This window comes from Muntiacus reevesi, chromosome 2, assembly GCF_963930625.1.
Source record: "Muntiacus reevesi chromosome 2, mMunRee1.1, whole genome shotgun sequence".
NCBI classification, from domain to species: Eukaryota; Metazoa; Chordata; class Mammalia; order Artiodactyla; family Cervidae; genus Muntiacus; species Muntiacus reevesi.
The window spans coordinates 238,839,013-238,866,981 of NC_089250.1; the positions used below are offsets into that span (position 1 = coordinate 238,839,013).

Genomic DNA, 27,969 nt, shown 5'->3' on the forward strand with positions numbered 1-27,969 from the left:
TAAACCTTATACTCCACAGGGAGGCACCCAACATCTGTGTGTGTGTGTGTGTGTGTGTGTGTGTGTGTGTGTGTGTGTGTTGCAAAGGCTAGGGGAGGATCAGGACCTCAGGATGATGACATTTTACCCTAACCTGCCTTCTGCCAGCTTCTGGAGGACTGATGGGGTCTAGGAAAGATGTATCTTGTGACCCCAGGCGAGAGTCAGGGTCTAAGCCTCAAGTCCCAACTGGGAATGAGGTGCAAACACAGGCTGGGAATTAGGTTCTATCTGTGCCCCTGTTCACTGCTTATAGGCCTGCAGGCAAGCTCCTTCCACCTCAGACTCTGAATTTGAGTCAAAAAGAGAAAAGAGAGGGTGCAAAAGGGACTTAAGAACCCTCTCTCAGAAGCCCTTGCCATAACAATATAGGCTGGGGGGCTTCCCTGGCCTGGGTCCCGTTGAAGAAGTGGAATCAGGCCCTGGAGGTTTGGCTGAGGGCCCCGATTCATGGTGAAGCAGCACAGTGTAGAAGTAAGGTGAGGTGCCTGAAGCCACTCAGAGAAGGTTTCCTCTGCCCAGAGCATTGCCAATGAATATACCGCAGAAACAAAAAGTTATCTGCTCTGTCCACAAAGCTTCAGGACTCGTTCTGATTGCCTACCAACCCACAGAAAGGAGGTCTGATGCCCTGCACACAGCCATGGGTTTTCCTGGGCCAAGTCCAGAATAACCCTGCTCAAAGGGTGTGTCAAAGAAGAGTGTCTCGGCGTGGCTGGGGTTAGAGCAACCAGCCTCGGCACTTAGCTCCAGGATCTTCCAAACACCATCCCACCTGTGGCCAGTCTGCAATGACAGACCCAAATCAGGGTCAGTAGCCACCAAGCTCACGAGGTATTTGAACAGGACTTCTTACACTATGATCTGGGACTTTAGGGATCCACGAACCTTCCAAAGTCATGTGCAAAGCCATGGGTCCACTCACGTGCTTTTTCCATGAAAAATCTCCTGGTTTTCACTTGATTCTCAGGAGAGTCAGTGCCCACAGAGGTTAGGAAACCCTGACTTAGCATCCTCCTCATCACCTGCAGGTTTAAAAATCCCCAGAGATGGAGAGAGGCCACTGAGCCCGAGCCATTGTCTCTACGCCCTTAAGTCCCCTCAGTCCTAGGGGGCTCTTTGCTCCTCATAGACAGATTACTTTAGAAATTCTCCCTGTGGCCATTGCCTTGGGGACAAGCTTCCATGGCCTCACCTCTAGGCCTTCCTGGCCTGACCCCAAGCCACAACCCAGGTCCTGGACCTCAACGCACTACCCCAGCCCAAACCCCATCACCAGTCTCCTTGCTGTTCCAAACACTCAGGCTCTTGCCTGCCTCCTAACCCTTGGTCAAAGCCTTCCTCCCACGTGAAATGCTTTTGCCATCTCTTCCTACCCAAATCTCATCCTTTCTTCCAGGCAGTCCTCTCCCCAGTCTTCCTTTCCTCCCCAGTTCTTCCCCAAGATTATGAGGACAGAAATCATAGCCTCTGGCCCACAGTAGGCTCTTAGGAAATACTGTATTTGCTGGCCCCTCTCATCTGTTCAGTAGGATCTGGGACTTAGGAAGGGGGCCTCGGGCCTCCAAGAACCAACATAAGACCTGGATGAAATGAAACAACTCCTACAAAGTAATAGTTGTGTTTATTACAGAGTAACACACAAAACACATACTCTCACCCTGGGCCTGGCAATAGGGAGGATCGGGATGGAGGAAGGGTCCTGGCTGAGGGAGGGTGGTGGGAGGGTTGGGGAAGACTCTTGCATGTAGTATTTTGTACTGTATTCCAGCAGCTTTGACATTTTTGACCCTATCTTTTGATATACATGAAAACCTCAAAACTCTCTCATCCCAAGTCCTACCTTCGTGCCCAGTTGCACCAGCTTGGGGTCTGGCAAACAGCAGGTGCTCAGTGCTGCCTACAGATGAACAAAGGCAGGAATGCAGACCCAGAATGGGGATGGACATGCACGCAGAGTGAAGAGGGAGATCCCACAAGCCCTGGTCCACCCCCACCCCTCCCCTCGACCTCCTTTTCAAGGCCCTGTGAGGATGACTGGGCATTCCTGCCAGAATCTTTGTAGATCTATGAAAATCAACAGCAGCCAAGGCTTTTCCTAGAGGCATAACCGTCAAGGAACAAAGAATGCACCGGCTTGAGGATGGGATGCGGAGCTTATCACAGGCGAGTCTGGCCCAGGAGGGGAGGCCCTGGGCAACTCTCCAAGGTCTGATCAGTTTGTGGTCCTCGTCTGGGGCCTGCTCTGGAGAAGGGATGAAGTTGGAGGCTGGGAGGTCAGGTGAAGGCTCTCTATGGAGCTGCCTCTGCACAGATGGGAAGATGTGGAACAGTGGCTCCAATCCCTCAAGGAGCTGAGAGCACGCCACGCCCCCCACCCCCACTGTTGGTGAAGAGCTCTCCTGCTCCCCTGGCCAGCCCGGGTGCCAGCACCAGTCCCGGCCATTGTTCCCAGCTTCCTGGCCAGCAAAGAGTAGGTTGGAACCAGCACCCCGGGCTCCAGTGGCTGGAGGTGGAGGCCTGTGAGGTTCAGAGCCTAGGACAGCTCACCCCACTGCCTATCCCCGACCTGGCCTGTCTGGCCCACCTGGCCCACCCCCACAATTCCAGGCCTCTCTCATCACAAACTGTGTGGCTTTGGGAAGCCTCTGGACTTCTCAAGGGTCAACACAAAGCAGATCTTCAGGTCTGCCCGGCCCGTCTCATGGAGATGGTATGAGGCTCCAACCAACAGGTAGATAGGAAAGTGATGGGGATGGGGGGCGGTAAAGACAACCCTGACACTTGAATAGGAGAGCGGGGCTGGCTCCCTTCTGCCTTGGATATCCCAGTCCTCTGCTTTCCTGAGTGACTGCTACATGTCCAACACTCCACATGGGTCATTTCATGGGACCCTCATCCTAAGCCCAGAAGAGAATGTTACTGGCTCCATTTCACAGATGAGGAAAATAAGGCCCAGAAAGATTCAAAAACCTTCCCAAAGCTTTGGTGCTTATGAGCGGCAGAGGCAGGACTCCAGCCAGGCCTGACTGTGGTGCTCTTAACCGCGAGAGCACAGCAGGGCCACCACGGTTCATGAGCACAGGCTCCACTCCGGGACAGCGGGGTCCTCTCCCACTGCCCCGCTGTGGGGCTGAGCCCAGAGCCGGCCACACAAAGTCAGCAAGATGGTGGGCTCCCTGGGAGAGTTGTCTCTGGTGATCCAGCCTGCCCTGGCAATGACTTTGAGGACCCAAGAGAATGTACACCCACCCAAGCCATGCAGGAGGTATTATTAACTCCAAAATGTGAAAGTTATGTTAGTATTTCTCTTTTTTTTTTTTTTGGTTGAGCCTCAAAGCATGCAGGACCCTCGACCAGAGATCAAATGCACGACCCCTGCAGCCAGTGGAAGCGCAACAAACTACTGGACTGCCAGGGAAGTCCCTATGTTAGCCTCTCCCTCTTAGTCCTCTGGCTCTCATCCGGATGTCACCCCTCACCTCAAGGGACCACCCTCTCCCTATGCTGTCAGTGGTTGGGGCAGAGAGAATGATAAGCCAGAGACTAGAGAAGATAGTGCCTGGGGCTTCCCTAGTGGTCCAGTGGCTGAGACTCTCACTCCCAGTGCAGGGGTTCCGGAGTTCAATCCCTGGCCAGGGAACTACATGCCATATGCCACAACTAAGATTCAGCAAAGTCAAATAAAACAAATAAATATATTTTTTAAGAAAGAAGACAGTGCTAGTTTGTACCCCTAGCCATAATGTTGGCCGTTCGCCCATGAAAATTCCATGCTCTAAGGATGGAGTTTTGGAACACAGGAAACTGGGGGGTTCCTGGGTAGGTAGGTGGGAGAGGTTATCTGTGTGTGGTCAGGTACAGTGAAAGGCAGCTGCTTAAGCCAGTTTATGCTGTTTCTGTCACTTACAACCAAGAGAGCAGAATGAGGCAGGTAGGGAGCAGACTGGAGGCCTGGAGAGGCAGGGAGGGGAAAGGGGGGCCAAAGGTTAATCCTGTCACCTTCCCAGATTCAGGTCTCTTAGGAGCCTCAGAGATCAGAGTCAACACCTCTGCTTCAGATGGAACTGAGATCCCGAGAGAAGCAGAACCTACCTGGGACCACCTGCTATCAGAGGTCTAAGACCTGAACCCCCAGGCCAGGGCTCCATTTACTGCCCTGGGTTTGGCCCAGGTTGGAGTCCAGAGGCTGAGGGCCAGGTGGGAGCCCCACTGCTTCGTGAGAGATGGAGTGGGGAAAGAAGAAAGAAAAAGTCATTACAGCCTCTATGTGAGATCTGCCAGGGCTGCTCCTGCCCCTGGCATACGCGAATCACTGTCTATCCAGGAAGGGCAACCTGAAGCTATAAAGCACCAAACACATGCCAGTGCTTCCTAGGAGTTCCTGCAAAGTGGGTGGGCTTTGCTTAAGGTCACTCAGCTAGAAAGGAAGCCAAGATTCAAGCCTGGCAGACACACAAAGGGCCCTGGGCATCACTGCTGAGAGGCAATGAAAGGAAGGAACCACCAACTTCTCAAGGGCAGGTCCCCCATGGCCCCACACGGAGAGAAGCATGGTGTCCTGGTCACATCTGGGGTCCTCCAGCCTCCCCACTAAGCCTCCTGCAGCATTTTGAGTCCCCTGCAGCGGGGGCAACTTCTGGTCCTCTTTCTACCCTCACCTCCACCCCACCTTCAGGGCAGGGATCCCTGCTGACTACACTCCACTAGCTCTCAGACCCCAGGCAAAAGTAGTTGCTTCTCCCTTCCTCTCCCCACCTCCACCCTTGCCTGTGAAAAACAGAAGGAGCCTGAGTTGCCGTTGGCTCCCTGGGGGACAGGGATGGGGGCAGAGAGGGTTAGGTAGGCTGAGAAGGTGGCTGGGTTGGACATGCAAACAGATCAGCCTGTGACAGGGTGAGTGGAAATGAGGCCAGAACGGGCCATCCTTGGGGGCGGGGCCCACAGGCTGCTCCAGGAAGGTTCTGGTTTTCCACTGGAGCCAAGGAAGCTTTCCTGCTTACCGGGCCCAGGCCCCAGCTTCTGACCATCCATGACCTGCTGGTCCCTCAGTCCAGCTCCCTCTACAGCAGCTGCAGCAAGACCCCAAAGAGGTCAAGAGGTTGCAGCCTGAGGGTTCCAAGCATCCTGTGGTTGGCACCGTCAGCAGTGTCACAGCTTCCCCCCTGGGGAAGCTCCATATGCAACTCCACGTAACTCTCACAAGAACCAAACAAGGGTTAACCTCCCCATTTTATAGAAGAGGCAACTGAGGGCTTGCCCAAAGTCACATGACCAGAGTGTTGCAGACTCCGGATTGGAACCCAGCCTTAGACCCCAGTCCCCAGCCTGCCCCCCCCAGCCTGCACACCACCCCCTCCCCACGGCCCAACATCCCTCTGTGGAAGAATGACCAGAAGAAGCTGTGCTTTGGTCTGTGAAGGTCAATGTCTTTACTTCTAAAGCATACATTGGACTCACTATATATTAACATCAAAAGGGGCTATCTAAAATGGAGTCGTTCTTTTTAAAAACTCAAATCCTCACATTTTTAGATAAGATCCAAAATGACAGGAAATTAAACTATACAATGTTATGAACAGTATAACAACTGCTTTTAGAAAGCAAAATGAAAGAAAAGAAAAAGAAAATGAGCACTTGGGACTGTTGTCAGCCTGGGTTCCATGTCTTTTGAGGCATTGTGACTAAAGCCAGCACCGAGGGGAAGGACTGCCCCTCTCTGCGGGCACCGGAAGGGAAACCAGAAGGAGGAGGTGGACGTGGGCTTCTCAGATTTCTGAAGGTGACAGTGGGACAAGGCGGGTCTCCCTGCTCCTCTGGGATTTTGGGGTGGGCACTGATTAAAGTCTCCTTTTAAGACCCACAACCTGGGAGGGGGGTAGGGAGAGGGCAGGGGCAGAGCTGGGTTCAGAAGAATCATTTTGACAGTAAAGATCTTCTGGCCTTCTTGAGAAGAGCCCCAGCCATCAAGTGGTAACAGCTGACTCCATCCACCTGCTGGTTTCCTTAACAACCCTCTTCCCCTGCCCACTCCCTATCCGGGACACCCAAGGCTCCATGAGCCCTGTGGGTAGCCGGAGACCTAGGGGGACCCTAAAAGGACCTGAGGGAGAACACTCTGGTCTTGCAAATAGCTGGATGCTGTCCAGAGCATCTTGGCGGCACAAGACCCCTGGAGTACAGGCCAGCAGCCAGACCGATGGGGGAGGGGGCCCGGGGGCTGGGAGGGTGCTGTGGGGTCAGAGGCATGCCCACGGTCCTTCTACCTCCCCTACCCCGGGTACCCAGGCATGGTCTTGGCCCTGAGGCAGGGCTGGGGTGAGCTGATTAGGGCCACGCCCTTGAGACTTTGGTTCACACGATTTGATTCGAGTGAGCGAGTGACACTTGTTCCCATCCACTGGGAAGATGAAGGGCTTGGCCCTTCCACCTCCCGGGCACCAGAGGGTCTAACAATCCCCTTTTTTCACATCAGCAGTTCTGTCTGGCTGAGGGCACATTCCCCACCTGCACTTGGAACTCTGCCTCAAAGGTGGGAGGGGCGCTTCCAAAACGCTGGGATGAGCCCTCATTGCAAAGGCTCCTTTCCCCAGGGACAGCGCTGTCCCCGGCTGAGCGTGTCATGGAAGAACTTCTCTGCCTCCCCGCTTCCGGCTGGGCCAATCGCTCTCCAAGCAGACCCAGCCCACAGGCGTGCAGCACTGCTGTGTCTCGCCTGTCAGAGCCCTGGAGGGTGCGCTGCCCCTAGCTGAAGTGGACAGAGGGGACTGAGACTCACAGGTTGCCCTCCTGGCCCCAGGATTCCCTCCTGGAGTTAGCCTTCCCCCTTAAACAGCAACCTGAAGGGGGCCACCCTGCGCCCAGGCCCTCCTGTGACCCTCCTCTTTCCTAACCTATCTGCTTTCTCTAGGGAGACTGAAAGGTTTGGGAAGGTTGGGCTAGCACCACCCCCTCCTTGGGGTGGAGAGAGGCCAGTTCGACTTCCAGCCTGGTTCCACTGAGAAAAGCGAGGCTGAGGTCTCTCAAGAGAGTTAATCCTGTAAGGGGAAAGAGGTTTGCAGGATCAAGACCAGCCACGGCCATCTGCCCCCCACCCCCACCTCCTCCAGGCCAGTAGCAGGGGTGCCAGGCACCCACACCCTCCACCTGCCCGGGTGTCCATCCTCACGCCCAGGGCCAGGTCCCGGGGTGGGCGCCAGGGGGCCGGGCCGGGCCGGGCCGGGCCGGGGCCGCAGCCGGGGCTCAGGGCAGGCAGGCGGCTACTTGGTAGGCGCCCTCGGCTGCAGCGGCCGCGGCGCTGTGCTGCGCACTGTGCTCCTGCAGCAGGGCCACGTCCAGGAAGCGCTCGCCGCACCACACGCACTTGAACTGCTGCTCGCGGGCGTGCACGCCCTGGTGCTTGTTGAGGTGCTCGCGCTGCTTGAAGGCCTTGTCGCAGTTGGGGCACTTGTAGGGCTTCTCGCCCGTGTGCACCCTCCGGTGCCGCTGCAGGTCAGAGGCGTACTTGAAGCGCTTGTCGCAGTCTGGGCACTTGAGCGGCTTCTCGCGGGCCGGGTCGCAGCGGTGCTGCACGAACTCGGAGGACGAGAAGAAGCGGCGCTCGCACAGGGTGCAGCGCAGGGGCTTCTCGGCCGCCGAGCAGTGGGCCAGCTGGTGCTTCTGCAGGGCAGAGGCCCGCTTGTAGGCCTTGTGGCACACGGGGCACTTGAAGGGCCGCTCGGCCGCACCCGGCAGGCACTTGTGCCGCAGCAGCTCGGCCGACTGGTCGAAGCCCTTCTGGCACACGGGGCACTTGAAGAGGGTCTCGAGGGTGTGCACATGCTGGTGGTAGAGCAGGTGGCTGGGCTGCCCGAAGCCCTTCTCACACAGGCCGCACTTGAAGGGCTCCTCGGCCTTGTGCGTGCGCCGGTGCCGCATGAGCGCGTACTGCTGCTTGAAGCCCATGGGGCACAGGTCGCACTTGAAGGGCCGCTCGGCGCTGTGCGTGCGCTCGTGCTGCCGCAGGTCCGACGGCCGCTTGAAGGCCTTCTGGCACTCGCCGCAGCGGAAGGGCCGCTCCCCGCTGGGCGTGCATGGGTGCTGCAGCAGCTCCGATGACTCCTTGAAGTGCAGCTCGCACACGTTGCAGCGGAACAGGTGGTGCTCGCCCGAATGCGCGTACATGTGGCGCACGAGGTGCGAGCGGTGCTTGAAGGTCTTCTCGCACACCGCGCACTTGTACGGCCGCTCCGAGCTGTGCGTGCGCTTGTGGTGCACCAGGTGTGACGACTGGCTGAAGCTCTTGTCGCAGAGCGTGCACTTGTAGGGCTTCTCGCCCGTGTGGATGCGCTCGTGCCGGGAGAGCTCCGACAGGTGCTTGAAGGGCTTCTGGCAGATGGGGCAGCTGTAGGGCTTGTCGGCCGACTCCGCCGGGGCCACGGCGGGCGGAGGCGGGGGTGCCGGGGGTAGGGAGGGGGCGGCGGTGGCCTCGGGCTCGGCCGCCTCGGCGGGCTTGTAGGTCTTCTCGCAGATGGAACATTTCACAAGGCCCCCGGTGCTGCTGTGGGCGCTGTGGTGCTGCGCCAGCGACGTGAGCAGCGAGAAGCCCATCTTGCAGACGCCGCAGACGAAAGGTTTCTGCTCGGCCTGCACGCACTGGTGCTCCAGCAGGTCGGTAGCCTGGTGGAAGATTTTAAGACACTGCGTGCACTGGAACGAGCGGTCATGGCCCGCCAGACACTGGTGCTCATGTGGGCTGGACAGGTGCGCCAGGTCGTGACCGCACACGCCACACTTGGGGCCCGGCTCCCCCGCGGCCTGCAAGGGCACGTGCTGCGGGGGCTGCAGGCCCGGCTCAGGCTGCAGGAGGATGCCATAGACCGCGCAGCCCAGGGGGTTCTCAGCCGTGCCTGGAGGCAGCGTATGCTCCGCCAGGGCCGGTGGGGGTTCAGCATGGTGCTGCGGCTGTGGGGGCTGAGGCTGCTGCGGCTGTGTCTGCGGCGGCTGCTGCCAGCTCTCCGACATGCTTGGGAAGATGAAACAGGGTTTGGAGAGTAATGGCTTCAGTTTCCCTGCTTAAGGTGACCCACACCAGAGAGAGAAGCTGCGCAGGATCAGGGATGGACGAGGACTCGGACAAGGCACGGAGCAGGACTGGTCAGGCAGTCCAAGTCATTCACCAAGACAGACTAAAAGGCTGTGCCTACAGGACGGGGGTCTTCGGGCAGGGTGCCAGGAGTGGCAGGGAGGCTCTGCAGAGAAGAAAGAAATCGTGAGCTTGAGGCAGGGACACACAGCTGTTCCCAGGGCCTCTCCCTGATCTGCCTACACTCGCCACATTGACATAAAACACATCAGGGAAGTGAAGGGGGCTCTGGACTGGGAGATCTTCAGTTGCTGGCAGCGCAAGTCCTCCAGTAAAGAGGATGGTGGCTGTCTCCAGGCCCACCCATCCTCAGTTCCCCATCCCTTGGCCAGGCATCCCAATCTCCCAGCTTACTGCCAACCCGCTTCCATTAGCTGTCTCACAAGTGAGTCTGGGGTGATCTGCCCACAATACAAAGAAGTCACAAGTTCTGTTCATGCTCCCAGGAAAGAAGGACGGAAAGACTGACCGGTGAAGGCCTTGGGGCACAAAACAAGAATTTTAGTAACATAACCTTTTTTTAAGAGTGTGCAAAACACTTCTTATTTGGAAGCCTAATACAGAAGATAGATAAAAGCAGAGAGGCTCTGGTTGAGGCCTCCCTGTAGACCTGCCAGCTCCTCTCCTGTCGCTGCCCTGAATTTCAACCCAGGACACAACTGCTCATAAGAACAGACTGTAGATCTAAAAGGCCAGACCTCCCAGATCTGAAGGCCCCTCAGTCAATCAATATTTAAAACACCAGCATGGAATGGAGGCCCATCTCAGAAAACTTCTCCTGTGAGGGGCCGGCCCATACCTCTCTCAATTGTCCCCAGGTCCTCCCCCCTGACTGTGTGCCTGTTCTCTCTTCACACAATAAGGGGGATGGTTTTGCAGGGACCTGAGCCAATGCCTGATGAGGATGAGACCCACAGACCCACACAGCCTTGATGGCTACCCGGCAGAGGTTCCCCAGGCTAGTCATCTCCCAGAGCACCAAAAAAAGCTTTAAATCCTCTTAATATGATAGTGATAAGGCCTACAGGAAATGTAAGCAATTTTGAGTTTGCCTCTGCAATGTGGGATGTAGCATGCTAACCATCCCTGTCACCTTTCCAGAGACAACCCTGTTCCCTTGCTCCAAGTCTGTAACACTTTTGGATAATCCATGGAAGGTAAAGACCACCCAGCCCAGGCAAATCTCTAACTCACCACTTTGTGGCAGCATAAGGTAATGACAGCGAGAGGGAGGAACTTTTAGAATCAGATGCAACCCGCTTTCAGGTTCCCAGCTCCTCTGCTTCTAACATTGAAAAGTTTGTAAGTTTTCTCCGGATGAAAAGAGAAGGAAGGGGATGCCTTCACAAGCCAGCCTGGCCTCTAACTGTTCTGCCAAAGAAACATAAGAGTCAGGCTAAAAACTGTCAGCCTCAGCATCTTTCCGGGAAGGAAAGAAGTGAAGAAGCCGCAGCTCTGAGTGGAGGCAGCAGGTTGCATGAGCCAGCAGGTACCGAAGCCTCCCCAGGAAAGAGGGAAGCAGGACTACTCTGAGCCATGTCTAGGTCAGACTGCGCCAACCCAACTGTTGTTTTTTTTTTCCCCTGGCATGAATGGCTGCCAGACCCAGGGTCCCCAGCCCCGGGCCCCCAGGTTCGCTGCCCATTCCGGCCCCCCCTCCAGGAAGGTGCGGTCAGGAGGCCTCTCTGATCACCCGGCAAAGAGGATGAGAGACTAGGGTTAGGGAGGCAAGGGGAGGCCCCCACCTGCGCCCCACCCCAGCCCTTCCTCTTCCTTGGGAAACCGAATGAAAGCCGATCACCTCCCCGCCGGCACTGCCCGCCGGCCCAGCTGGGCTGCCTCCTGTCAGCCCTCGCCGGGAAATGGCCAGGACGCTGCGGCCCCGGCGCCGGACCCGCGGGCGAGTGGGCCCGAGAAAGGCCCCAGGGCTGCAGGCCGGGCCCGGGAGGTAGCTGTGTGTCGAGGTCGGCCTGGGCCGCCCAAGAGCTCAGGAGGCCGCCGGGTCGGGCCGGAGGTGGGGTTGGGGGGGGACTGCCGGGCCGGCTGGGGAAGGGGTGCGGCGGGCGCGGGAGTGGCCCCCAGACGCGGCCCCGGGCGCCCCGCCGCTCACCTGCTCCGGGCCGCCCGCGGGGTCAGGCGCGGGGCGAGTGGCGACTGGCTGCTCTCTCAGCCGCCCCTTTATTCCGACTCCATCCGCGGCAGCGCGGCCTACGCGCGCTGCCAATCCCCGGCCTCGCGTAGCGGCGGCTGCCGGCCCGGGGGCGGGGAACGGGCTAGCGGCGGCCGGAACCGAGGAAGCGACGTGCGCGGCCGGGATAGCGGGGCCGGGGCGGAGGAGCGCTGGGAGGGCGGGCGGACGGAACGATGGCCTTGCAGAGACCGGCGGACAGGCGGGCGGCGCGGGGGCCAGGGAGGCGGGGCCGGGGGAGGAGCGGCAGCCCGGGCGGCGGCGGCTGCGGGAGGAGCGGGCGGCACGGAGCGAGGCCGCCCCCTGCCGGGGACCCCGCGGCCGGGCCGGGTCGGACAGCCGGACGCGCTGGGTGGCTCTCCGGTCGCTCGGCCGGCACGTCTCTGATGACCTAGGAAGGGCGCTCTGCTTCGGACCACCCTACTCGGCCTTACGGGAGCGAGCTCCCAGGGTCCGGCCCACGGCCCGACCCCTGAGCCTGAGAGGAGAGCCCTCCTAGACCCTCTGATCTTCTGGAACGGACCCCGCCTGTGACTGTTCAGCTCGCTTTTAGGGGAGGAGGGCCCCCAGAGCTCGGACTTTGGGCGGGGCTTGAGGAAGGGGCCCCGGGACCTCTGACCCCCGTCCGGACGGCTAGGGCAAGGATCTCCGCTGGGTCTAGCGCTCTGACCTCTGACCCAGAGACCATCGGCTGCCGGGAGGTCCCGAGTTGCTGCAGATTGCGCAGCGGACAGAGAGGTCAGGACCCAGAGCGATCTCTGAAATGGGCACACGGAGGATGGCCGTGGCAGGAGGCTCCAAGGGAGCGGTCACAGCGAGGCCAGCCGGCAATGCAGCGTGGTCTGGGTGGGTACAATCTTTGCTCCCTTCCTGCCGGGCCCCGCCCCCGCACCCCGCCCCGAGGCGGTGCTAATTTGTGCCCCGCCCCCGGGAGAGCACTTCCGGCACAGAGGAATTCCGGGTGCGGTGAGATTGCCTGCCGACCCTCTGTGCGGTCTTGAAGGTGGGTGGGGGGGTGCCTCATGAGTGCGGTGCCCCTCGTGGGCTACAGCAGCAGCGGCTCCGAGGATGAAGCCGAGGCCGGGGCCCGGGTTCGGCCGGGGGCTGAAGGCCGCAGTCGGTGAGGAGCGATGAAGTCTTTCTGGGGAAGGGTGATTGGGGAGGGTCCGGGGCTGCTCGCGAGGGAAGGAAAAGGGGCACGGGGTGGTGGGGGAGGGGGGGCGGGAAGGAGGATCCAGACAGAGCCCGGTGTGCCCCTACCTGGCTGAGTCAAGGTTAGGAGGCAGGAAACGGGGTGGGTTTGGGTCCAGCCTCGGGCGCCGGCCCACTCTTCCTGGCACGCACCACTGTACCACGCTAGGTCTGTTTCCCCATTTGGAAAGTGTTTTCTTTAATCTAATAAATATTCATGGAGTACTCTCTCCGCGCCAGGCTGGGAACTGGGTACTCAGCAGTGAGCAAAGTAGGAAGTCTCCTACTTTGTGGAGGAGCTTTGGTTCTTAAGTGCCAGGCCTGGTACCAGCGGAGTGCTTTTCAAGCAGCACCTTGGTTCATCTCACTTTATGGATGAGGAAGCGGAGGTCCACAGAGAGCATATGACTCGCCTAAGACCACAGAGCTAGGAAGTGTCAGTCTGGCTCAGGCCTGTCCAGTTAGGCCTCCACAGGTTGCCACTTGCTCCTTTGTTTCCCATGGGGACCAAGTTCCTTCCAAAGTCTGCTTCCAGGAGCGTTGTCCACTCAGTCGTGTCTGATGCTTTGCAACCCCATGGACTGCAGCACCCCAGGCTTCCCTGTCCTTCACCATCTCCCCAAGCTTGCTCAAACTCATGTCCATTGAGTTGGTGATGCCATCCAACCAATTCATCCCCTTCTCCTCCCACCCTTAATCTTTCCCAGCATTAGGGTCTTTTCCAGTGAATCAGCTCTTCACATCAGGTGGCCATAGTATTGGAACTTTAGCTTCAGCGTTAGACCTTCCAATGAATATTCAGGGTTGATTTTCTTCAGGATTGATGGTTTGATCTTGCAGTCCGGGGGACTTTCAAGAGTCTTCTCCAGCACCAGAGTTGGAAAGCATCAATTCTTTGGCATTCAGCCTTCTTTAACGTCCAACTCTTAAATCTGTACATGACTACTGGAAAAAATGTAACTTTGTTGGGAGACACAAATGAAAGAGTGTTGGGGAAAGAGCTTTGTCGTTGTCTAAAAGCTGCACATGGTACCTGGTGAGAAAGACCTGCAGAGTCACCCTGTACGAGGGGTTACAACTTTCCTCGTGTGTACAGACATAGACAATCTAGGAAGCTAACTGGGCTTATTTTCTTTCCTCTTGCAGGGGCCAGAGCCCCCTTCCCAGCCAGAGGTTGCCAGTACCCGACAGTGTGCTGCACATGTTCCCTGGCACTGAGGAGGGGCCTATGGATGATAGTGCAAAACACGGGGGCCGGGTGCGCACATTTCCCCACGAGCGTGGCAACTGGGCCACCCATGTCTACATACCTTGTAAGTAATGCCTGAGGGACACGTGGCTGACACCGACAAGGTGCCTCTTCTGGGAGGAGGCTGACCCCAACCAGGAGGAAGCCAGAAACCTCAACCTCTGACACTGGTAGTGAGAAAAAGACCAACTCAACAGAGAGAGGACAAGTTTCAAGAACTAGGGAATTTTTCTTTTACACTTGATTTTAGTTTTGAATTCATTTTTTATTATTTATTATTAACCCTGTGTATACTGTTCTCCCTGCTTGTGAGGATGTGACCAAGGGAGGGTCTAGGACAGAGTGTCAAGGCCATCGCACAGTGCAACTGTAGCTGGTCCTTTGTTTCTAAGAGGGCTATAGGTGTGCTGGCTTCAAGTCCCACCCCACCCTAGCCCTAATGAGTGAGTGGCAGGCAGAAAAAGCCCAGGCTTCAGAATCTGACCTCACTCCATTACCCACTACTCTGGGTGCCCCTTAGTTAAGTTGTTGGAGTTCTCAGAGCCCCAGTTTCTTCATCTCTAAAATGGGGACGGTAGTAATACCTATATGGGGACAGTAAAATACCTCTAGGACTTCTGTGATGATTAAATGAGATACTCAATGTCAAATTCTTAGCACAATACACAGAGTACGTGGTGGCTCTTACTACTTTGTGTTAGATCAGGTAAACTCTTAGAACCTCCATTTCCCCATCCACAGAATGGGAATGATTCTCTATATTCCATATTCCACAGTAAGTGAAGTGAAGTCGCTCAGTCATGTCTGACTCTTTGCAACCCTGTGGACTGTAGCCTACCAGGCTGCTCCATCCATGGGATTTTCCAAACCCACTAGAGTGGGTTGCCATTTCCTTCTGCAGGGGATCTTCCCAACCCAGGGATCAAACCCAGGTCTCCCGCATTGTAGGCAGACGCTTTACTGTCTGAGCCACTAGGGAAGTCCTAAAGTGAAAGTTGCTTAGTTGTGGCACTTTCATTCCACAGGGCATCTGGGCAAATTGAGTAACTCATCAGGTGTGAGCAGATCATTAACCATGGCGCTCTAGTCATATATTTGGTTTAAAAAAAAGATCTGTGAACATACAGTGGTGTCCTTCTTGTGTTCTTCATCTTTATAAACAATTAGGAACATTCTACATGTCTGTCAGGAGATTCTAGATGTCTAATAAATGTCTGATTAAAGAAATGCACTGTTTCTAATCTAAGGATGGGTTACTGTGGAGCCGTAATCATGAGCTTGCCTTCTGTAATGAGAGGAAGGCTGTCCAACATGTAGTGTTATATGGAGAAAGCTCGGGGAAGAACTGCATGCCCTCATCTTTTTTAAAAAATAAAATATATACATTGGCACAGCACTGAGAAAAGCTAGGGAAATAAGCATCATGTTTGACAGTCTTTGTCTCTAGAGTAGTGGTCTTGAAAATGGGGTATGTGCCCTGAGGGAGAGATCAAGGTGACCTCTTAGAAAGAAAAGCATTAAGACTTTTTAATGTATTTCTCTTTATCTCATCTTTTAAAGTTTCTATTCTTCAGAGTGTACATTTTATAACACAATTTTGCAGTGGAACGCATGTTTGTAATTTATTAATAAATGCACATTGACTGTAGGTATGTGTGCAAGCTTGTTTGACTAATGGCACGTGTGATCACAGTAGTTTGGATAACCCTGCTTTAGATGTGGACTTAAAGGACCCCTGCTTTCTCTGTCACATATTTCTCTTTTTACTCAAAATCTTTTCAAAAAACATATGTATGTATATGTATCAGTTCAGTTCAGTTGCTCAGTCATGTCCACCTCTTTGCGACCCCATGGACTGCAGCATGCCAGACCTCCCTGTCCATCGCCAACCCCTGGAGCTTACTCTAACTCATGTCCATCGAGTCCATGATGCCATCCAACCATCTCATCCTCTTTTGTCCCTTTCTCCTCCTGGCTTCAATCTCTGCCAGCATCAGGGTCTTTTCAGATGAGTCAGTTCTTTGCATCAGGTGGCCCAAGTATTGGAGTTTCAGCTTCAACATCAGTCCTTCCAATGAATATTCAGGGTTGACTTCCTTTAGGATGGATTGGTTGGATCTCCTTGCAGTCCAAGGGACTCTCAAGAGTCTTCTCCAACACCATAGTTCAAAAGCATCAGTTCTTCGGTGCTCAGCTTTCTTTATAGTCCAACTCTCACATCCATACATAACTACTGGAAAAACCATAGCTTTAACTAGACAGACCTTTGTTGGCAAAGTAATGCCTCTGCTTTTTAATATGCTGTCTAGGTTGGTCATAACTTTTCTTCCAAGGAGCAAGCTATATGTGTATTCTATAACCATAAGTACATATTAAAATATGATTAGAATACATAGACATTGGCTGGGCTTCCCAGGTGACTCAGTGGTAAAGAATCCACCTGCCAGTGCAGGAGACGCAGGTTGGCTCCCTGGGTCAGGAAGATCCCATGGAGAAGGAAATGTCAACCCACTGCAGTATTCTTGCCTGGAAAATTCCATGGACAGAGGACCCTGGCGGGCTACAGTCCATGGGCTCAAGAAGAGTCAGATATGATGTAGCGACTAACAACAACAAGATGTAGGCTGCTCTCAAAGTAACTTTCTCTTAAAATCTAGAGTTTAGGTTTAAAATCTAGCCTTTCTCTGCTCCTGGCCATCATGTGGCCATCCTGCTAAGAGAATGGCCCACCCTCTCCACTCTTCCCCTCCAGATGAGGCCGGGGAGGAGTTCCTGGACCTGCTTGATGCACTGCTGTGCCACGCGCAGACATACGTCCCCCGGCTGGTGAGGATGGAAGCCTTCCACCTCAGCCTGTCCCAGAGCGTGGTTCTGCGCCACCACTGGATCCTCCCCTTCGTGCAGGCTCTGAAAGACCGAGTGGCCTCCTTCCAGAGGTGAGTGTCCCATGCTTCTGTCTGCTTCCCCTCCAAGGCTCCTCTTCCCATCCCAAGTTCCCATGGGGATGAACCTGTGGGATGGTGTTACCCTAGCAAGCAGGCCAGACCTAGAGGTTAGCGCGCTGAGTATCTCCCAGAGCTATGTGCTGTACACGTCATCCATGTGACTTTGATATATGAAACAGAACCCGTAAGATGTATGTAGATAAAAAGAGACTTATTACAGGTCTTGGCTTATGCAGTTATGGAGGTCAAGAAGTCCACTATCTGCCATCTGCAAAGAGAACCAGGAGAGCTGGTCATGCAATTCAGTTTGACTCCAAAGTCCTAAAAAATCAGGGGACTGGTGATGTAAGTCCTAATATGAGCCTAAAAGCCTGAAAACCAGGAGTGCTGATGTCAGAGGGTAGGAGAAGATGGATGTCTCAACTCATGCAGGGAAGGGGAGTTTGTCCTCCCCTTTTCCTCTTCCAAGGGATCTTCCCGACCCAGGGATCACACCCATGTCTCCTGCATTGGCAGGTGGATTCTTTTACCACTGAGCCACCTGGGAAGCCCATAACTTGAATACCAATTAACAACACTTAAATACTAAACTAAAGTCATTACATCTTATATTATGTGATAAGGGAGTAAGAGAAGAAAACAAAGATATTTGCTTAATATATGTACAGGCAAATCTTGCTTTATTATGTTTCACCGATACAAGATTTTTTAACAAACCGAAGGTTTGTGGCAAGCCTGCATTGAGCAAGTCTGTCAGCATCATGTTCCAACATTTACTCTTATGTCTGTCATATTTTGGTAATTCTTGCAATATTTCAAACTTTCTCATTATCCTTATATTTGTCATAATGATATTTGACCTTACTATTATAATTGTTTTGGGGTGCCAGGATCCACACCCATATAAGAGGGCAGACAATTGATAAATGTGAATGTTCTGACTGCTTCACCGACCAGCCATCCCCTGCATCTCTGTCCCTCTCCTTGGGCCTCACTATTCCATGAGATACAACAGTGTTGAAATTAATAACCCTACGCTAGCCTCTTAAGTGTTCAAGTGAAAGGAAGGGTCACACGTCTCTCACTTTAAATCAAAAGCCAAAAATGATTAACCCTAGTGAGGAAGACATGTCAAAAGTGGAAGGAGACTGGAAGCTAGGCCTCTTGTCCCTGTTAGCCAAGTTGTGACCGCAAAGGGAAAGTTCTTGAAGGAAATCAAAAGTGCTCCTCCAGAAAATGCAGGAATGATAAAGCAAAAGAGCCTGGAGAAATTTTAGTGGTCTGGACAGATGATGAAACCTGCCACGGCATTCCCTTCAGCCAAAGCCTGATTCAGAACAAAGCCTTAACTCTTCAATTCTGTGAAGGCTGAGAGAGGGGAGGAAGCTGCAGAAAAGTTTGAAGCTGGCAGAGGTCGGTTCATGAGGTTTAAGGTAAGAAGCCATCTCCATAATATGAAAGTGTGAGATGAAACCACAAGTGCTGGTGTAGATGCTGCCGCAAATTACCCAGAAGATCTAGCTAAGATCATTAATGAAGGTGGCCACACCAAGCAACAGATTTTTCAGTGTAGATGAAACAGCTTTCTATTGGAAGAAGATGCCAGCTAGGATTTTCATAGCTTGAAAGGGAGTATCAGTGCTTAGCTTCACAGCTTCATAGAACAGGCTGACTCTCTCATTAGGGGCTAATACAGCTGGTGATTTTAAGTTTAATCCAAAGCTCATTTGCTATTTCAAAAATCCTAGGGCCCTTAAGAATTATGCTAAAGCTACTCTGCTGATGCTCTATTAATGTAACAACAAAGCCTGGATGTCAGCACATCTGTTGACAACCTGGTGTACTGAATGTTTCAAGCCCACTGTTGAGACACCCAGCTCAGAAAAAAGATTCCTATCAAAATATTACTGCTCAGTGACAATGCACCTGGAGACCCAAGAGCTCTGATGGAGATGGACAGATGAGGTCAGTGTCGTTTCTGTGTTGCTAACATAACATCCGTTCTGCAGTCCGTGGATCAAGGGGGTAAATTTCAACCCTTAAGTTTTATTTAAGAAATGCGTTTCATTTAGGTTATAGCTGCCATGGATAATGATTCCACTGATGGATCTGGGCAAAGTCAATTGAAAACCTCTGGAAAGGATTCACCATTCTGGATGCCATTGTGATTCATGGGAAGAGGTCAAAACACCAACATACACAGGAGTTTGGAAGAAGTTGATTCCAGCCCTCATGGGTGACTTTGAAGGATGCAAGACTTCTTCACTGGAGGAAGTAACTGCAAATGTGATGGAAGAAGGAAGAGAGCTAGAATTAAAAGTGGAGCCTCACAATGGGAGTGAGTTGCTGCCATCTCATGATAAAACTTTAATGGCTAAGGAGTTGCTTCTTATGGATGAGCAGAGAATGTGGTTTCTTGAGATGGAATCTACTCCTGATGAAGATGCCATGAAGATTGTTGAAATGACAACAAAGGATTTAGAATATTACATTAACTTAGTTGATAAAGCCGTGACAGGGTTTGAGAAGATTGATTCCAATTTTGAAAGAAGCTCTCCTGTGGGTAAAATGCCACTAAACAGCATTGCATTGCATGCTACGGAGTAATTGTTCATGGAAGGAAAAGAAGGTTGATGGAGCAAACTTCATCGTTTGCCTTATTGTCTTATTCTAAGAAATTGCCATCACCACCCCAGTGTTCAGCAACCACCACCTTGACCAGTCAGCAGCCATCTACACTGAGGCAAGACCCTCCACCAGCAAAGAGGTTATGACTCACTGAAAGCTCAAATGATGGTTAGCAGGTTTAGTAATAAAGTATTTTAAAAATCAAGTATGTAGATTGTTTCTTTAGATATAATGCCTTTGCATGCTAAGTTGACTGCAGTGTAGCATAAACATAACTTTTATATGCACTGAGAAGCCAAAGAATTGTGACTCACTTTATTGCAGTATTCACTTTATTGCCGTGTTCTAGATCCAAACTCACAGTGTCCCCGAGGTGTCCTGTATTTATACTCACAGATGCATTCATAAAATAAGGAAATTCTCATGATGATTACAGTCCTCATTTCTGTAGCTGGTCACAGGATCGCAGCTGATTTTTACAACTACCTTCCACTTCCTAGCTCTCTATTCCCTTTGCCTTTGGCAAGCACCTCAGGTGGTTATGGTTCTTTACCTGGGGTAGTGACCCAAACCTTTATTCCTCAAGGGTCTGGGCCATTACTAGTCCTGCCTGGGTTGGTTGGTGTAATTTTCCACTGGCCTGAAGTCAGTAGGCGTGGTTAATACTAAAAGATCTAACAGATCTCCTGTATCCCAGACATCCTCTGCCTTATTTCCATCATGGAGTTCTAGTCCAGTTTCCCCTTGGTAGTCAGGATCAAGGACCCCAGCCAACATTGGAACTCTTTGTTGATTCAAAGGTGCAGGAGCCCAAGGTGGCAAGTCTTTTTTATTTTAATATTATATATTTGGCTGTACCGTATCTTAGTTGCAGCATGTGGGATTAGTTCCCCAACCAGGGATCAGGCCCTGGCCCCCTGCATTGGGAGTGTGAAGTCTTAGCCACTGGACCACCAAGGTGGCAAGTCTCAACTTGCAGTTCAATGAAAGCACTGTGTCTCCTGTGGGAAGCCTTCCTCCCTCTGGAACTAAGACCTCTGGGCTACCAGAGCATGAAGTTGTGGGAACAGAAAGTAAACATTTTGCTAATGGATCACTCATATTAGTGGTTCCACTCTTATTTCCATCCCTTGATTCCTGGCCCCGTGAATCCTGGCTATGGGAGAATCAGCACCGTATGTGTCTGCTGATTCAGAGCAGATACAGATAGCTGGGTTCTGTTAGAGAATAAAGTAAATGAAAAGTGTTAGTCACTCAGTTGTGGTCGAGTCTTTGTGACCCCATGGACTGTAGCCTGCTAGGCTCCTCTGTCCATGGAATTTTCCAGGCAAGAATATTGGAGTGGGTTGCCATTCCTTTCTCCAGGGGATCTTCCCGACCCAGGAGTCAAAGCTGGGTCTCCTGCATTGCAGGCAGATTTTTTTTACCACCTAAGCAACCAGGGAAGCCCAAGAATGCTGGAGTGGGAAGCCTGTCCCTTCTCCAGGGATCGTCCCGAGCCAGGAATCTAACCCGAGTTTCCCGCATTGCAAGCAGCTTCTTCACCATATGAGCTATGTGGGAAGCCCCCTGTTGTTGCTTAGCCAGGGTCAGAATTGTCTCTTTTTTTTAACCTGCAAGGAAAAAATTGGCCCTTAAGTCATCTATTAACACCAACCTGATGATGTCTTTCTCAGCTCCCATCAGTAAAGCTGAGATAGTCTCAAATTGCTTATCAAAAATCAACTGTTCTTAATAAAGTAAAATTGTTGCTAGCATCTGAAGGAAGCTCTGGGTTACCTGGACTCAGCGATTATTTAAGGTCTTGCCCAGCTCTTGTATTTTAGGGTTGAGTTAACCACGTGTATAATAGGCTGAGAGTACTACATGTGAAATGAGTTAACTGTAGTTTCAAAGTGATATTTTTTAATATAAACTGTTTTCTCTAAAACTTTTTTTCTTAGCATTTTTCCTGAAATGTGGTTCTTCTTCTGAATTTCAGATTCTGCTTTACCGCCGACAGAGTAAAGATTTACACCAATCAAGAGAAAACCAGGTGGGTCTCCCTGCTCTGCCCCAAGTTGTTGCCAGAAAAGGATTCTTTGCAGTATAGACTTGAGGGGGCCTTGTCTGTCTCATTTTTGGGTTTGTTTGTGTTTTAACCAGCTCTATGACTACCCAGGCAGTTGTCGCCAAATCTGAACCTTTCATTAAGAAAAATAACTCCGGGAGCATAAGAGGAGGAGCAGAGGTAGAGAATAACATCTTGGTTTAGTGGGAAAAGCCTGAGACTCAAAAAAACCCTGGGTGCCAGCCCAGCTCTGCCTCCAGTTTAGCGTTGAGCTCATACCTTCAACCTCTGTGACCTGGCATTGCCAAGCTGTCACAGGCGTGCCCTGACACATCTATCAGTGGGCAGTTGTGAGGCTCAAATGAACAGAACAAGTTTTATAAAGGCATTCAAGGATGAGATGAACAAAAGAAATTGTTACTAACAGGGTTTCAAAGCAAACCTCCTTGTCAGATCCACTCACTAAGTTGCCTTCTGCTCTCAGCACCTCTGAGAGGACGGCTCATTCCCTCATTCTGCAAAATTGGTTCAGCACGTCCTGGTGCCAAGGACTTGCTGTACACCGCAGATCAGCAATGAAAAGGTCAGCAGACCCCTTGCTCTTTGGGGTCTCACGTTCTGCAGGGGAGATAAACAGTGAACAAGGAAATGAGACTCTTAGAAACTACTGTGTGATGTGAGTGTGGATCATGCAGCCAAGGACGGCCCTAGGGCACTGGCATTTGCCAACGACCCAAGGATGAGAAGTAATGAGCCTTGGGAAACGCTGCTGAGAGAGCCTCCAGAGGACACAACCGAGGAGGTGGTCTGAGGAGGAAGGAGCCTGGCTTGTTTGAGGAGGCCAATGAAGCGGAACCCAGGGAGCAACTGGGAGAGCGGGAGGAGATGAGTCAGGCTGGGTTAGCTCCTGCCGGGCCTTCAAGGTCAAGGTCAGGAGTTTGCAGGGTCATGGAAGCCACTGGAGGGATCTGCACAGAGACGTGATCCAACTTATGTTTGTAAATGTCGGCCTGGCCCAATCGTGTCTGTGGCTCCCGTGTGGAGACAAGATGTAAAGGAGGTTGAATGCAGGGAGAGAGAGAGAGGAGACAGGTGTCACCATCCAGGTGAGGCGCCAAGGGTGTCATGACTCAGGGTGATGGCAGTGCAAGGGCCAAGAAGCAGGCGCATTCCTGATACACCACAGGTAGAATCAGCCAGCATCTGCAATGAGTCCGATCTGTGCACAGTAAGGGGAAGAACCAAAGTAGATACCTGAACTTGTGGTTTGAACAGCTGGGTAAATAAATGGCCCCACGTCCCGAGGTGGGAAACACCGGTGGGAGGAAAATCAGCTTTTCTTTGTCCCCAGGAGATGTTGCCACTGATGATACCCCCGGGTACCCGTGGGTGGAAGAGGTACATACACAGTCAGGCAGACAGGAGAGGTGCCAGCCGGAGATGGAAACGTGGGAGCCACTGGGCTGTGTGGTGCTGAAACCAGGGCCGGGGTGGGGGCCAGGGGCACACAGAGCAGATTGGAGGAAGTGGGCTGGGCTCGGCGGCCCCTGACCATTTAGAGGCTGGGAAGAAGAGAGGGCGGCAGAGGAGGCTGAACCGGAGGCCAGAGACAGGGTCACACCAGGACCGTGTAGTGGGTGGTCTCTTGGAGCCAATAGGAAAGAAATGGGTTTCAGGGAGAGAGGAACCAGCCGTGTCCGACCCTGCTGAGAGATCAAGGTGAGGCCGGAGAAGTGTCCACCAAGTGCAGTAACCTGGAGGTGGGCGGCAGCTTTGATGGGAGCTGGCTGAAGATGGCGGGGGCGGGAGAGACGGGAGGAGGGGGAGACAGCGGAGGGAGACAGAGCATCCGAACATCAAATCTGACCGAGGATGGAATGGGACTGGCCAAAAACTCAGGTTCAAAGGAGGGGTTTTAAGGATGAGAGTGCTCAGAATTCCCTGGCGGTCCAGTGGTTAAGACTCTGAACTTCCACTGCGGGAGGCACGGGTTTGATCTCCAGTGGGGGGAACTAAGATCCCACATGCTGTGCTGCGGGGCCAAAAATAAGAGAATAAAGATGAGAGTGTGCTAGTGGGAGGGAGTCAGTGCCAGAGAGGGAAGCCCTGGAGAAAGGGACCCACCTGGGAGCGATGATGGTGAGCCTGGGCACAGAAGCGTCGGGTCTGTAGACTTGGCAGCAGCAGATGAAGATGGTTCTACAGGGGATCTCAGACCCTAGGGAAAGAGGGTAGGTGTGCAGTTAGAGCTAGGAGAGGATGGGAGAGCCAGCTCAGAGAGCAGGGCAGTGAAGCGAGCTCATGACCCAGACCTCCCGGCTTCCTTCTGTCGCATCCTCTGCCCTCGTCACGGCTGGTTTACATCCTCAGCGGCCGTGTCTCACACCCGTGTTGCCTCCACTGCTGTCTCCCCCAGGACCTTTGTTGGGCTGGAGGTCACCTCAGGGCATGCCCACTTCCTGGACCTGGTTGCAGAGGTAGACAGGGTCATGGAGGAGTTTGACCTCAGCACTTTCTACCAGGTAAATCAAGGGGCGTCTTTTTTCCTCTCCACCAACCCATCTCTAATGGGAATAAAACCAGCCTTAAAGAAACCCTTGCAGAGCCCTCCAGAACTTTCCCAGGGGAAGCGTCCATTCGGCTGGCCCTCAGAGGACCCATACCCCTGGGGAGTTGAGGGTCTGATGTGGGGTCAGATACTGCCCATCCAAAGTCCAGCATTTCTTACAAATCTTGTTATCTCTTCAGTATGCTCGACGAGATCTATGCCTTCGATTCTGATGTATCCATGCTTATCTTTGTAATTTTTAAGAAGTAGCTTTCCCTAGTATTTTTTAGTCACATCGACACTCCAGGTGGAGTCAAAGCTTCACATCCCTTCCTGTATCTTGCCTTGTGCCCTCCAGGGGAACTTGAACCTGCCCAATTCGAATATTATGGCTTTAAAGGGCAGGTGGTTTTGCTTGATATATTCTTTTAAAATCATGCTGTGATATAGAAGTATGAATTCGAATGGAGCTAATTTACAGTTTTATCGTAACTTTAGATATTTCGGGTTTTGTTCACCTTAAAAAGTATGTCATCTATTGGAATGTTTTACATCAGAAAACATTAAATCTGGGACATGGGTTCTCTTCCATGTCCTAGATGTAAGGACTCAATGTTATGACATGTAAAGGAGAGCCTCTGAGAACAGGACTGTCTTAGCTCAGGCTGCCATAGCTAGATACCTGAGACTGGATGACTTAAACAACAGATCTTTATTTTCTCACAATTCTGGAGCCTAGAAGCCTGAAACCAAGGTGCCATCATGGTCAGTTTCTGGTGAGGCCTCCTTTCTTGGCTTGTCGATGGCCATCTTCCCATTGTGTCCTCACTCTTAACGTGGACACTAACCCCCTCACAAGGGCTCCACCTTCATGACCTCAGCTAAATCCAGTTACCTCCCAAGGGCCCCTTCTCCAAATACCATCACCTTGGGGGTTAAGACTTTAATATATGAATTGGGATGGGGGAGGGGGACACACAATTCAGTCCATAGCAAGGACTGGTGGCCAACATCCATCCCAGCCCAGGGCTATTGTATCTATTCGTGGAGGCACTTGGGATCAACACCAAGGATCTAGTCTCCGTGGATCACAAGGATCCAGCAGGGATACCGGGACAGCTCTTGTCGTGGAGCTCTTGTGTTGTCTGCCATGGCATCCAGGTGACCGCCTGCCTCCCTGCTGTTCCTCTGCAGGACCCCTCCTTCCACATCAGCCTGGCCTGGTGCGTGGGTGATGCGCGTCTCCAGATGGAAGGGCCATGCCTGCAGGAACTACAGGTGAATTCCTGGCGTGAGAGCCGGGCAGGTGCTGAACCCCGGAAGTGATGCTGTGGAAGGTGGGGGGTGGGACGGGGGCTGACAAGCCCTGAGGGTTAGGCCCCCAGACCTGAATCCCTGGGAGATGAACTGGCCTGGCTGGAGAGACCCACATCTCACCCTGCTCCTCTCAGCAGTCTCAGACCAGCGGCAGAACACCACCTGGGAGCTTATTAGCGACACTCACTCACTCACCCCAACCCAGACCTAAAGAGTCAGAAGTTAACAAGATGTCTGGGGATTTGTGTGCACGTTAAAACTGGAGATGCCCTGCCCGAGAACACTGATCTGAGAGGATGCTGCCGACCTCCCCTCAAGTCGCAACCCCTCGCTCGGAGGTCAAAGGCTCGGGTGCTCACAGGGGCCTGGCAGGGGTTGGAAATGAGTGAAACGTGCCCGGTATCCAGAACGTCCACCCTCACACTTATCATCTTGTGACAAGCAGGGGGTAACTTCCACTCTCCCGTCAGTGGCCTCAGAGGAGCTGATCCTCACCTCTCAGAAAGGCGATGGTGGGGAGTTGCCACGCAGGAATGTGGACCTTGTGGTGCAGGCACTTGTTTTTCAAGAGAAGCCAGAAACCTAGATTTTTTTTTAATGTGTAATCCCCCTATTTTCAAATGTTGGCCACCAGTATGTATTTTTTAAGAAAATATTGTTTGAGCCAAACGAAACACATGCAGGCAGAAGACAGCCCCTGGGCCACTATCAGGTGGCCACGTGTGCTCTTGGCCTGATCACGCTGGAGGCGGCACGGAGCTCTGGGCTCCGGCTCCAGCAGACCCAGGTCCCAAGCCTGGTTTTATTGGATTCTGTGATCCAAGACTCTGAGCATCCATTTCCTCGTCTGCCAAGGTGGGATGATAGCACTGACCTCACAGGATAGCAGAGCTGGTTAGACAAGGTAGCCTAACCTCTGAAGGATTTGGGTAGGCTGGCTCTCTTAGCAGTGCCATCTGGGTCCCTGACTCCCCTTAACGCGACTGTCTTCTCCTGGCTCCCGCTTTTAAGGGAATCGTGGATGAGTTTGAAGACTCTGAGATTCTGCTGCGTGCATATGCCGAGCAGATCCGCTGCAAGTCTGGGAACAAATTCTTCTCGATGCCTTTGAAGTGAGCACCAGAGGTCCTCATTGTCCTGGGCCCCTCTGCAGCCAAACAGAGATGGAAGAACCCACTCAGATCGCTGGGGATGCGGCCAGCCCTCCACTGGGGGGCCTGGCTGGAGGAGGCGCAGCCGCTCCAGGTGCCTTCCGGGAGCTGGTTCTCTTTTGGCCCCTTCAGGTTGCAGGTCGGGTACTGCTGCACTGCGGTCTTTCCCAGAAATCACCAGTAGAGGGCAGCCTGGGCTTCCTAGTTCTAGGTCTGTGGTGGTTATGCAAAAAAGCAAAACAAAACAAAAAACAGGGGTCACCTGGTGAGCCCACCCATACTCAGCCAGAACCCCCATGGTAGTCCCGCCAACAAACGGCCGCTCCCCCACACCCCCTTAGGCTGTCTGCATTTGGATGCCATTGGCCCCCAGACGAAGGCTTTTCAAAGCCATCATGCCCTGTCTCATCTCTGCTCAGGCCTGACAAAGAGTGCTTCCACGGGCCTGTCACGCTCCCTCCTTGAAGCAGTGTCGCTTTTATTTATTTATTTTTAGTCTCACCCCCTCCTATGCCAGTGGAGGCCATCTCAGGGCCAAGGCCCAGGGTGCTAATTTGTGGTTTAGCATCAGTTTTCTCCATTCCTACCTCCCACTCACCCCCGGCCAGGTGCCTGGGGAGACTTGAGCAGATGTTTCATCTTGGCCTGACTGATGGCTTTAAGCCAGGCCTCCAACGCTCTGACCTCTGGCTTCCCATCAGCTTCCCAAAGAAGCCGAGGCGCCTTCCCCAGGCAGAGCTCTCTTTCTGCCGCCTCCGGCTGCCTGCTGCGGCCGGCGGGCGTTCCGGGAGCACTCGGAGGAAGGGCCAGGGCTTGCACAGGGTTTTTTGTTTTCCTTGAGCCCTCACCAGAGCCAAGGGCCAGTCCTCTCTCCGGCTCCACCTGGATTTCTAGTGATGGCGGAAGAGACACTTTTATGTTTCAGTTTTAAATTATGTTCAGCAATTAAAACTTAGGGTTTTTATTTTGGACTTTGTTTTGGACTGCTTCTGTTCAACCAGGTGCAAAGATGATTTTCCTCTACCCTCATCTTCTCTAGCCTGCTTCATGGTGGGGATGTACCCTTGGGAGTCTCCGTTATGACCTCTTAAGGTGGCCATGAGAGGCCTTGACGATGCGTCAGTACAGGGGGCGAGCACCTGGCCTGCCAGGCCTGCTCGCCAGAGCGGGGCACGCACGGTACCTGGACCAAGGCATTAGCACAGACATCGAGACACGATCCTGCTGTGACACTTTCATGACACTTTGGGAGTCCTTTCTAGGACCCTCCCATCTATTCTTCCCAGGAACCCCCTGGAGATTAAACCAGGTAGGAGTGATTATTCTGCTTTCCCAGAAAAGCAGGTTCCATGAATTGCCTGGGGTCACGTGAAAAGTCAGACAAGGGCCTAACCTCAGTGCTGGCCTTTGCAACCTGCCAGGCCCACTCTCCCTGCTCCAGCCCAGACCACCCCCTTTCCACTGGGAAGGATGTGGGGAGAAGGGGGCCTGTGGCTCTGGTTCCCACTCTCCTTCCTGAACCTCCATGCTGGCCTCTTC

At 53.1% G+C, this 27,969-nt stretch overlaps 2 protein-coding genes and 1 pseudogene across 6 annotated transcripts; 2 read left to right on the forward strand and 1 right to left on the reverse strand.

Annotated features, from left to right (window-relative positions):
* Positions 1 to 5,447: 5,447 nt before the first annotated feature.
* Positions 5,448 to 11,561, reverse strand: ZNF319 (zinc finger protein 319). Of its 4 annotated transcripts, none has more exons than XM_065925422.1 (3): positions 11,274 to 11,561; positions 7,303 to 9,269; positions 5,448 to 7,076 (listed from the first exon to the last, which is right to left on the reverse strand). In XM_065925422.1, exons 2-3 carry the CDS (start codon positions 9,040 to 9,042, stop codon positions 7,071 to 7,073), a joined length of 1,746 nt encoding a protein of 581 aa, XP_065781494.1. In that variant the 5' UTR covers positions 9,043 to 9,269; positions 11,274 to 11,561; the 3' UTR covers positions 5,448 to 7,070. The 4 variants fall into 4 exon arrangements, with proteins under 4 accessions (XP_065781494.1, XP_065781493.1, XP_065781492.1 ...); XM_065925421.1 differs by adding an exon at positions 10,358 to 10,529 and having other exon boundaries at positions 5,448 to 9,269; XM_065925420.1 differs by adding an exon at positions 10,358 to 10,534 and having other exon boundaries at positions 5,448 to 9,269.
* A 716-nt stretch (positions 11,562 to 12,277) lies between these two features.
* USB1 (U6 snRNA biogenesis phosphodiesterase 1) lies at positions 12,278 to 27,382 on the forward strand. 2 transcript variants are annotated; one of them, XM_065925423.1, is made up of 7 exons: positions 12,278 to 12,471; positions 13,689 to 13,855; positions 16,544 to 16,727; positions 21,346 to 21,399; positions 23,831 to 23,936; positions 25,157 to 25,240; positions 26,291 to 27,382. In XM_065925423.1, the coding sequence occupies exons 1-7, from the start codon at positions 12,374 to 12,376 to the stop codon at positions 26,393 to 26,395; spliced, it is 798 nt and encodes a 265-aa protein (XP_065781495.1). In that variant the 5' UTR covers positions 12,278 to 12,373; the 3' UTR covers positions 26,396 to 27,382. The 2 variants fall into 2 exon arrangements, with proteins under 2 accessions (XP_065781495.1, XP_065781496.1); XM_065925424.1 differs by lacking the exons at positions 23,831 to 23,936; positions 25,157 to 25,240; positions 26,291 to 27,382 and adding an exon at positions 21,899 to 22,707.
* LOC136159161 (tigger transposable element-derived protein 1-like) lies at positions 18,158 to 19,537 on the forward strand (annotated as a pseudogene).
* Positions 27,383 to 27,969: the final 587 nt, after the last annotated feature.